At 38.8% G+C, this 12,254-nt stretch overlaps 1 protein-coding gene across 1 annotated transcript in view; it reads left to right on the top strand.

The window, feature by feature from the left end:
* LOC150078283 (eukaryotic translation initiation factor 2-alpha kinase 3-like) overlaps window positions 1–12,254 on the top strand; it is a 280,030-nt gene that overhangs the window by 67,488 nt on the left and 200,288 nt on the right. Inside the window, exon 4 of the mRNA XM_090385567.1 lies at window positions 4,002–4,132. Within this exon, the coding sequence (XP_090241693.1) occupies window positions 4,002–4,132 (131 nt within the window). The remainder of the gene's footprint in view (window positions 1–4,001; window positions 4,133–12,254) is intronic.

The raw sequence follows: 12,254 nt of genomic DNA, 5'->3' as shown, positions 1-12,254 counted from the left end.
TTCACACAGGAAAACCTGTGTCAACAGATGATTCCACCTCAGGACCAGCCTGAGGCCAGCAGGAGATACAAGATGGGAAAACTCTGACTGTTCAGCATTGTACAAGTAAGATTAGGAGTTGTTGAAGGTTGTGGTGAAGATGGTACTTGAGCTAAAGACGGTGATAGTGATGATGGTGGTGATGGTAATATCATGAAATGGAGTGATGGAGGTGATGGCCTGGACCGAAGGTGGGGCTTGAATAAGAGTAGTTCCCAGAATTAAAGTACTAGTAGTGAGTTGTCCTCATCTAGTGAAGGCTTTATATGCAAAATCTTGCAGAAGATTGAATTTTTCTTTGGAGACCAAGAGAGATGACTCATTGCCTGGAGTAAATGGTTGAGACACAGCAGACAGAGGTTGACGAAGATCCAAGTAATATGGATCTTCGGGTGACTAACTCACAAGTTCTAGTCAATATGTGGGAAGTTAAAATCCACCCTTATAAGACATTTACTTTCTGATTTACTTGCCCACTGTATTTCTCTGTACAATTGTTTGTTGTACTCATTCGAGCCATTAGGCCTATAACACACTCCTGTTCTTATTTTTGCTTTCCCAGTGCTTTGTCACACCAACTGATTGAATATTGCACTGTCCAACTATCAACTGGATGCACTTCCTTTCATTTTATGTTTTTCTTAATTAATAGCATAACCCCTCCTCCCTGTCTATCTTTCTGTGCACATTGTACTCCCCAAATTTCAATTCTGCATTCCTAATATCTGTGACACCATGTCTCTGATATCCCAACAATATCTGCCTTTGATATCTTGACCAGCACTTCAAATTCATCAGATTTATTAACTACCTCCTAGCATTTGTGTACATGCAAGTATACATGCACCTGTTTATACTCTTAGTTACTCTAACACATCCCATGTATTTATTTGTTTCATAATTAGTATTAGTATTAGTAATGGCCGCATGGTGCAAGAAAGCCTATGGCTTATGCTGCACCAGCCAAAAAAAAATAATAAATAATAATAATAATTAATTAAAAAAAAAAATAAAAAAAAGGAAATTAAACCTATCATCCTATGCGCTTCCCTTACCCGAAGGTACTATCCAGATGACCTTTTGAATTTCACCAAACTGTATAATCTTGAAAATTTCGTCCTCATTCATTTTACTGATGCCTCTCAGGGCCTTAAACACCTCAATCAAATCTCCTCTAAGGTGTCTAGTTTCCAAACTCTGCAACCCACATATTCGAAGTCGTTCTTCATAAGGACGCCCTTTTGCCGATCTCACCAGGTGAGTTACCTGTCTTTGCACCCTTTCAAGAACCTCGATGTCTTTCTTTAGGTGCGGTCTCCATACTTGAACACAGTATTCCAAGTGTGGTCTAACATAAGCCTTATATAATGGGAATATCACATCCCTATCTCTACTTGCAAAAGTTCGATAGATCATCGATAGGACACCATGGGCCTTCCTTGCAACCTGTTTAAATGCTCAGAGAATTTCATGTCTGACCGTATCGTAACACCCAAGTCCCTTTCCTCCAGTACTGGGTTTAGTTGAACTCCACCAAGTGAATAAGTTATTTTGGGATTACTGTTTCCCAGGTGTAATACCTTACACTTTGTTGGATTAAAGCATAGCTGCCATTTTTCTGACCATTCCTGAAGTCTATCTAGGTCTCTCTGAAGAAGCTCAGCTTGACAGTGATCATTAACTACTCTACCAATTTTAACATCATCTGCAAATTTAGACATCACGCCCTCTATCCCTTCATCAATGTCGTTTGTGAAAATTAAAAACAACAGTGGTCCTAATACTGATCCTTGGGGAACCCCACTTCTTACATCAACCCAATAATAAATGGAATAGCCATTTATCACAACCCTCTGCCTCCTGCCCTGAAGCCATCCTTCTATCCATCTAAGGATTTTCCCAGCGATTCCAACCTGTTCCAACTTATAAAGCAACCGCTCATGTGGGACTGAGTCAAAAGCTTTGCTGAAATCTAAATGAACAATGTTGAAATTATTCCCTAAATCCAGCTCGTGAGTGACCCTTTCGAAATAGCGAACCAGATTTGTTAAACATGATTTTCCCTTTACAGAACCATGCTGAGTATCCTTGAGAATTTCATTTCGATCCAAATGATCCTGAATTCCCCCTTGATCATTGCCTCCATGATTTTCCCTACTACTGAAGTCAGACTGACAGGTCGATAATTTTCAACTTCACTTTTAGAGCCACCCTTATTGTATGGGAGATACATTTGCACTTTTCCAATTCAAGGGAATCTCCCTAGAGTCTAGTGATGCTCGCATAATTAGCCTCAATGGTTCAATGCACTCGCTTGCCGCCTCCCTTAAGATTATAGGGTATATTCCATCAACTCCAGGAGCCTTACTGGCCTGTAGGCGCAAAATTTTTTCATTAAATAATCTTGCGAAATTTCAGTATCATTAATTACATATTTTTCAACTTCGCTCCCACAATTTCCCATTGCCACAAAAGGTTTTTCATTTGTAAATATCGATGCGAAATGACTGTTGAGTTCATCTGCAATGGCAGCTGATGTATTTAATACTATCCCCTTTCCCTTATGTAAAGGTCCGATCTGTTTGTCCTGCTCTTCTTGGCATTTATATATGTGAAGAATTCTTAACCCCCCCCTCTTTGCTCTGTTTGCTAGTGATTTCTCATAAACTGCCTTTACCTGTCGGACCTTTTCTGTGGCTCTGTTACACATCACCTTGTAGCTGTTATAGACTTCAGTACTTTTTATTGCTCTGTAACCTTTCCATGCCACCTTTTTCTGCTCAAGTAATGTGGCAACTTCACTATTCATCCAACTTGAAACCCTCCTCGTGGAGTATTTTTTTTAATGGTATATATGCATTCAAGGCATCTGTGATTAATGTTTTAAAAGCGTACCACAGTTCAAATGTATTCATTTTCTGCACAATATCTACCCAATTAATAGAGGTCATGTAGTACCTTAAGGCATCATAATTTCCTTTTCTGAAATTAAAACTCATTCCTTCGCCTTTTACTTCTGCTACCTCTCTCGTCATCATCCACCGTAGAACTCCATGATCACTTCCTGCTACTGGTTCCTCTACTGTCAGCCCTGTTATGTCATCTGATTCATGGGTGATGAATATACATACACCTGTTTCTACTCTTAGTTACTCTAACACATCCCATGTATTTATTTGTTTCATGATGACTGCCATCAGTCCCTGAAACCCCCAGCACCCCTTGCCCCAGGTCGCTGCTCATTCTAATAGAAGGCACCTCCGTAGCCAGGTGGGAAGGAGCAGCAGTGCGTAGCACACGCTTCTTGATTAGACTGGGGTTCGAGCCCGTTACCACCAAATACGGAGGATGCGGAAAGGTCAGGTAATGACCACCGCATATCCCGGAGCAATATGGCCTTAGTTGCTAATGCTCCTAAAAACCAAATAACTAACTAACTAATTCTAATAGAAGTAGTTCAATCATCACCTTCACCTGTGCCTGCGGCTACTTTTAACCTTTTAGTCTGAAACCCCCCCATGCTAGCAGTTACATGACAGCCTCATGGCTAGCATGAGGCTGGCCACCTCATCCTGGATAATTGCACAAACATGCATCCTTTATGAATTTTTTTCATGTCATTGCTGAAGCATAGGCCTACTTGGTGGTTTCTTTTAAAACCCTTTTTAAAATTTACACATAACAGTGGAGGCAGACTGCAGCTCATTGAACTAAAGCATGCACTGTGCTTTCTCGGTTGGTAAATTCTGCCAGGATTACAGTTTTGTGATAATTTTGCCATTTACACACACACATACACATACACATTTTAACTGGTCTGGATGTTCTTCTTGAATGACAACTTTGAAAATGTTAATTGAAACTTCCCAAAAATATGGCACACTCTTATGTAATCTAGTTCAACTTTTAATAATAAAATAGCCTAAGAGACAAACTAAAAATTTTTTTATCATTATCTGAAGGTGAGATACATTTGTTCAATGGAAGGCTGTACTACAATTGGTGAACCTGTTTCAACTGATGAAGACATTCTAGTAGTTCGTCGCCATACACAAGTAGTCCGAGCTGTTGAATCAAGAACTGGTGAAGAAAAGTAATGTATTATTTAATTTATAGATTATATTCTTAATTTTTTGCTTTATTACTTTTTTAATTATATACATGTTATAGTTCCTTCGTCATTCTTTTTCGGCTCTTAACCTGTGTAACAGAACAGGAGAGTGTCTGCTTTCTCTCCCAAGGCATAGAAATCAATAGGAAGCTGTTCTAACCTGTTTATATTTCCTTCTATGTGATTACAGAGAACCTCAAAAGTTGGTAAGTTGATGCCATCCCCTGACAGACAGGTATGCCATGCTTGACATAGAGGGAGTGGGCTTTCAAAGTCATTGATAAGTGAAATTTTCATGGGCAAGGGTTGAAAGACAATGAAGAGAGGAATAGGAAGTAGAATTCAGATAGCAACATTAAATGTTAGGAGAGTATGAGAAAATAGTGAAATTTAAATACTTAAGAAGGGAGATGAATAGGGTTAAACTGGATGTGGTAGGGTTGTGTGAGAAAAGTGAAGGGAGAGGACAGATGTTAGTAATAAGGTAAGGGTAAGGTATCGGTAAGGGTATCAAATCCATGTGTGGACAGGTTTTGCAGCTCCCGCGAACGAAAAGTTTTTAATTATACTTAGCCGCTTTATTGACTTAATTGTTAGATTAAATTATTTTCTATAAGTAGCTTATAGACCTAGTCAGGCTCTGTGGTTTATTTTGAATTTAGATAGCGCGATTTGGAAAGTAAATGATACCTCGTGTCCATAGATTAACCGTTTGTAACATGCTGCCATTGTTATACGATACGTGTGCTAGCGTAAGGTTTAACGGAAAACTAGATAGCGAGTATAGTAGTATCAATTAATCAGTAAAATTTATTAATCTTATTAAATTTCATTGTCAATCGAATTGTACTTTTTTAACTAAATAAATATAGCGACCTAGTTATTACAAACGTAAAATCATAAATTAATACATATAAGTTGACAGGGGATAAGAAAGTCATATAACGTAACTCGGAGATAATATTGGATACCAAAATACATATATATATATATATAGTGTTATAACTGCATTGGGATATAGGTTTAGGGTTATATATTGTATTGGAATTTTATTGAACTTGAATAGAAATCATGACTCAGACCAGAGCAGCAAAGCAAAAGGCTCAAACTAGTGGAAGTGTTGTGGCTCAGGGGAGAACTGAGGGGGGGGTTTCCTCTGAATCACAGTCTATTGAAATGCACTGTTTGTTTTGATGTTTGTGGAGCAATCAGGAACGGGACATGATATTGCCAAGGGGAATGGCTTTGTGTATGCGTAAGGAGTGCGAGGAAATCAGGTGCCAACTCAGCATTGTTATGGGTTTATATGAGAACTTGAAGGACAGGGTGGATGCCCTCGAAGGATTTAAATTGAGATCCTTCGACCTTTGCCCCTGTCTACCAGGGGCAAAGGTTGATGACGTTGTAGAGCAGATATCATCCTTTAAGGGCACAAAGGGCGATATTGTTGTACACATTGACACTAATGATGTTAAGAGTTGGAGACCGGCAGAATTACTTAACAAGTAATGACAATGCTGAAAAAAAGCCGTGAGTTAGGGTTGAATTCGAAAGTGTCTGCAATTCTGCCCAGACACGATAGCAGGGAGTATATGATGAGAGCCTTGTTGATCAATTCTGCCCTGGAGAGATTGTGCAAGGCTCAAGGGGTAGAATTCTTCTCAACCTAGTCTGTGCTTGTTAACAGGAGAGACTGCTTCTACAGGGTTGGGATACACTTAAATAGAAAGGGAGCTAGAATATTTGCTGATGCTATCAAGGCAGTGTTAGGTGGGTTGGAAAACTGCTAGCTTGGGGGGATACACGGACTAATAGATTAACAGTAGCCTCTGGAAGAGGTAAATGTGATTCTTGCACTACTTCTATTGAAAGGCAAATGAGCAGAAGCTTGGAAAGCAAGGCAATAGGAATTTCCAGAACTGCTTGGAGTCATAGTGGAACAACTAAATACATGGGCAATATTCATTAACAAACTAAATGAATATTTTGCATCGACATTCACACATGTTAGGGTAACTAAGAGTAGAAACAGGTGCATGTATACTTGCATGTACACCAATGCTAGGAGTATAGTTAATAAATTCGATGAGCTTGAAGTGCTAGTCAAGACATCAAAGGCAGATATTGTTGGGATATCAGCGATGTGGTGTCACACAGACATAAGCAGTGCAGAACTGGAATTTGGGGAGTACAATGTATACAGAAATGATAGACAGGACAGGAAGGGAGGAGAGGTTATGCTGTTAGTCAAGAAACACATAAAATCTAAGGAAGTGCATCCAATTGATGTTGGTGAACAATGTTGAGTCAGTTTGGTGTGACATAAGCACTGGGAAAGGAAAAATGAGAGTAGGTGTGTGTTATAGGCCTAATGAATCTGATGAGTATAACGAGGAGTTGTGCAGAGAAATATAGTGGGCCAGTAAATCAGAGTGTCTTATAATGGGGGATTTTAATTTCCCGGATATTGACTGGAATTTGTGGGTTGGTCACTCACACTCTAGCAAGGCTTTTGTGGATTTATTGGATGATTGTTTTCTACAGCAGATGTGCGGGAGGCAACTAGAGGAAGTAATACTCTTGATCTGATTATCAGAGTGATTCTTCATGCATCAAGAATCTGCAGATAAAGGAACCACTAGGTGGCAGTGATCACAGTGTGCCGAAGTGGGATTTACTGATAGAGGTAACTACCCTCAAGGGTAAAGGGAAGAGTTTTTGCTTTCATAAAGGTGAGTACGGTGGTCTGAGACAGTATTTAAATTCTATACAGTGGAACCAACTGATGATGTTACCAACAGCAAATTCAAAATGGGAAGCATTCAAAGAATTAATCTTGGAAGCTACTAGGCTTTTCATACCAACAAAGAAATATTGTTCAAGATTTAGGCCTAAATGGATGTCAGATGACCTAATTAGACATGTAACAGAGAAGAAAAATGTATGGGATACATAAATTAATATGTGACACAGAAGCCTATGATAGATATTAACTGGTCTGTAACCAAGTTACAAAGGAGGTTAGCTAGGCGAAGGCAGATTACGAGAAATCTTTGCCAAAAGATGCAAAGAAAAACAGCAAAGAGTTCTTTACTTATGTAAACTGTAGAAGGAAGGGGATGAATCAGATTGGTCCACCTGATATCGATGGTTCAACTGTTGATGATCCTGCTCAGGTAGCTAACAAACTAAATGAATATTTTGCATCGACATTCACACATGAGGAGTTATTCAGGGAGGGGAATACCAGAGGTGTATTCAACTCTGGCAGTAAGCTAGATAATCTTGTAATAACTGAGAGTAAAGTGGAGGAGAAATTGTTGAAGATAAACACAAGAAAGGCACCTGGGGATGGATGAAATCTATCCAGTTATATTAAAGGAGGTGGCAAAGGAAGTAAGCAAACCCTTAGCCATAATTATGAGAGCTTCCCTGGACTCAGGGGAAGTACCCATGGACTGGAGATGTGCAAATGTGACCCCAATGCACATAGGAGGATCAAAGGGAGACACAGGTAATTAGAGACCTGTTAGTTTAACTTCTATTCCAGGGAAATTAATGGAAACACTGGTTAAAGAAGCATTGCAGGATCATCTAGACAAGACTTCATTTATAGCTCGGACACAGCATGGGTATGTTAAGGGGAAGTCTTGTCTGACTAATTTGATTGGATACTATGATGTAGTCACAAAGGAACTGGATGCAAAGAATAACTTTGATATCATATATTTGGATCTTAGAAAAGCCTTTGATACTGTTGCACATGGAAGACTGCTGCACATATTGCAGCAGTGTGGCATTGGAGGCAAATTGCTGCTATGGATAAAGGGATGGTTGAGTGGGAGAAGACAGAGAGTGGTAATCAATGGACACTGCTCTTCGTTGACTAATGTTATTAGTGGAGTCCCTCAGGGTTCATTGTTGTTTTCTGTATTTATAAATGATATTGATGATGGTATATCAGGCTTAATGTCCAAGTTTGCAGACGATACGAAGGTTGGCAGGGTTGTTAATGACAGTACGCTGCTGCAACAGGATCTAGAAAAGTTGAGCAGATTGGCTGACAGGTGGGAAATGAAGTTTAACATTGACAAATGTAAAGTACTACATATGGGAAGCAGTAATCCCAGAGTAATGTATCAACTCTGTGGTACCACACTGACAGTTGTAGAGAATGAAAAGGACCTGGGGGTAATTGTGCAGGCAGATATGAAGTTTTCTGAGCAGCGCAGACGGTCTGCAAGAGTAGCTCATGGTGTTTGTCAATGATATACAGGAATTTTTCTAGCAGGGATAAGGAGGTGATTATCCCTCTGTATAAGGCAATGGTCAGGCCACCTTGAGTACTGTATACAGGTCTGGAGGCCTCATTTTAAGAAGGATGTAGAGCTGTTGGAACGAGTACAGAGAAGGGCAACAAGATTAGTGAATGGAACAAAGGGTTGCTCTTATGAAGAAAGGCTTAAGTTTTGCAAATTACAGTGTCTGGAGACTAGGCACCTGCGAGGTGATCTGATAGAGGTGTATAAAGCCTTGAATGGTGTGAGCATGCTCAATGCGGATGGGATTTCTCCCCTTGCTCAGACTAATCGCCAGAGAGAGCATAAATTCAAATTGAGGAATGACGGTTGTAGGATAGATGTGCGGAAGTTTGCCTTTAGCCAGTGGGTGGTTGATTGGTGGAACAAACTTCCATCTGTCGTTGTAGAGGTTGATAGCTTAAATAGATTCAAGGCAGAACTTGACAAACATTTCGAGCGAGTGAATGGATGAAATAAGGGTGGGGTTTTTTTTTTTGTTTTTTTTTTTTGGCTGATGCTATATAAGCTTGTTTTCTTGCATCATGTGCCTATGCTAATAAGGGTTTGAGAGTTTTATGTTCCAGTGAGGAGGAGAGAAGAAATGATGTTTCCGTAATGTTGAATAAAGAATTAAGGAAATATGTGGAACAAGTTGAATATGTTACTGATGGGGTAATTATTATTATTAGCCATATGGTGCAAGGAAGCCTGAGGCTTATGCTGCACTGGCCAAAAAAAAATTTCCCTATTACCCTGAGATGGGGAGAGAGAGAGAGAGAGAGAGAGAGAGAGAGAGAGTGAGAGTGTGTGTGTGAGTAGAAAGGAATCACCAAGAAAGAGAAGAATGATGATATCCTGGGTGTGCCAAGCCCATACTTATGATGGAGATAAAAGCGGAACCTAGAAATCTGTTGGTGGTGCAAGTATACTTGCTAATATCAGATTGTAACATACAGGAAATATATGGAATATATATATATAAGCTGTGGAGATGAACACATAGTTTAATGACCATAAAAGGAGGCATACTTGGAAAAATGCTAGAGATATATATGGCAAGTTATGAAGTGGATTATATAGCTGTAAGAGAATGGTAGAAAAATAGTGTGAAAAATTCACTGGCATGTTCAGAACCTGATATTGACAGCATTATGATCTAGCGTTTATGAATGAAAGAATAACAATTAAAGAGAATTGAGAAAACAAAGAATGATATATATGGTATATGGAAAACACGAGTGGTGTGGATAAAGGAAATTTTGTGAGGTAGGTTGAAGAGAAATTGGGAGTAAAGTAGTAGTAGTAGTAGAGGCATGTGATGCAAGAAATCAAACTTATGCAGCATCAGCCTTAATCTGAGTAAGAGGAAGAATCCCATCAGCATCGAACCTGCTCAACCCATTCAAGGCCTTATACACCTGAATCAGATCACCTTGCAGGTGCCTAGTCTCCAGACTGGAATTTGCAGAACTTTAGCCTTTCTTAGTAAGAGGACCCCTTTCTTCCACTCACCAATCTTGTTGCCCTTCTCTGTACTCACTGAAGAAACTGTACATCCTTCTTAAAATGAGCCCTCCAGACCTGTATGCAGTACTCAAGATGTGGCCTGACCATTGCCTTATACAAAGGGATAATCACCTCCTTTTCCCTATTAGCAAAATTCTAAGTTGAAAGTGAAGATATGAATAGCTGGATTGAAGTAATTAAAGTATTATTCATTATGGCCAGTGAGAAAGTAATTGGATAAGTAAGAGCTGGCAACTGAAGTTTAACATTGATAAAGGCAAAGTAATGTATATAGGTTGCAGTAACCCCAGAGTAACATGCCAACTGTGCGGTACTACACTCAGGGTAGTGGAGAATGAAAAAGATCTGGGGATAATTGTGCAGTCAGATATGAAGTTTCCTGAGCAGTGCAGATAGGCTGCAAGAGGAGCTCATAGTGTTTTGTCAATGATATACATGAATTTTGCTAGCAGGGATAAGGAGGTGATTGTCCCCTTGTATAAGGCAGTGGTCATGCCACACCTTGAATACTGCATACAGGTCCAGAGACCTCATTTTAGGAAAGATGTTGAGTTACTAGAACGAGTACAGAGAAGGGCAACGAGATTAGTGAGTAGAACGAAGGGTTGCTCTTACCAAGATAGGCTTAAGTTCTGCAAATTGCAGTTTCTGGAGACTAGGCACCTGCGAGGTGATCTGATTGAGGTCTATAAGGCTTTAAATTGTTTGAGTAAGCTCAGTGCTGATGGGATTATTTCTCTTGCTCAGATTCCGCACCTGAGGGGTCATAAATTCAAATTGAGGAATGACAGTTGTAGAATAGATGTGCGGAAATTTGCCTTTAGCCAGCAGGTGGTTGATTGCTGGAACAAACATTCATCTGTCATTATGGAAGTTGACAGCTTAAATAAATTCAAGGATGAACTAGACTTACTTTTGAAGTGAATGGATGGGTGAAACAGGAAGGGTTTATTTATTTATTTTTTTTAGCTGATGCTATATAAGCTTGCTTTCTTGCATCATATGCCTCTACTAGTGCTAAAACTAGAGCTGAAAATTTGAAAGAATGAAGTCTTTAAATAATTATTTAAAGAAAGAATGCAGTTGAGGAATTATTAAAAGATAAGGATACTACACAGAATTGACGGGCTGAATATATAGAGGATTTATATGGAAGATGTAGAAGAAAGGATAAGATTGAGACTGAGGATGAATGAGAATAAATTGGATTCCACAATAATAGAAACAGAGTTTAGAGTTATATTAAGGGAAATGAAGAGATAGATGATTGGGATTGATGGGATACCAGTGGAGGTATTTGAAGTGATAAGAAATCTTAGAGTAAGTGAACTAACATATTACATATTGATATATGAGAAGGGAGAATGGCCAGAGCATTATCTGACTACTGTTATAATTTTACTAGGGATCAGAAAGAATGTAATCAAATGTTAAGATTTCTGAACAGTTAGTTTATCACATGAATCAAAAGTGACGTTGAGGCTAATGGACAGAAGATTGAGGAAGTGTGTGTGTTTAATGGCGCACACTGGCTATAGTGCACCTTTGAGGAAAAGAATGGAGGAAATGACAGGATAGGAATAATGTAGATTCTAGAAAGGGAAAAGAACAAGGGAAGTGATAGGAACGATGAGAATTTTTTGATGAAAAGAAATATAGAGTTAATAAGAATGTTTATGTTTGGTTTGTGGAATTTGAAAAAGCATTTTATATGCCAAACTGGTAAACATTGATGGAGATTTGAAGGGTATGAGTTTGATGGGACAGATGGAATATTATTGAAGAACCTGGGTCAGGAATTGAATACATATGCTTCTTGCAAATATAGACCAAGTCATAGGGTATAGAAAATAGAAATATGATAAAGGCTATAAAGAAAAAAAATCCAAATTGGATTGGACTTACAGTCTGCCCCTGACATACATAACAGATACATTCCACAGCTTCTTATGCAAGTCAATTTTTATGTAACTTGGGAATGACTAATAAAATATTGCTACTGTAATCCTGATATGCCAAAATTACAAAAACCACATAATATCCTCAGAAGAATGAAGAAAAATAGTTATATACCATAACAATTAAAAACTTTATCTGGGAACAGTGGTGAATTAACTGGAGTGGCACATAAGAAAAGACCATAAAAGGAAGAAAAAAACACGTTATTGTACTGTATAAACTGATATGTATTTCGTACGCAGTGTAGGCTTTATAAGGGCTACTAATGGAATCAAAACCAAAGTGTACATATTTAAGGAAATTGGTCTAAACCACAC

Source organism: Mastigoproctus giganteus, chromosome 11, assembly GCF_048544385.1.
Source record: "Mastigoproctus giganteus isolate SK-2022 chromosome 11, ASM4854438v1, whole genome shotgun sequence".
Classification (NCBI taxonomy): Eukaryota; Metazoa; Arthropoda; class Arachnida; order Uropygi; family Thelyphonidae; genus Mastigoproctus; species Mastigoproctus giganteus.
This window is presented reverse-complemented; position numbering and strand designations above follow the sequence as displayed.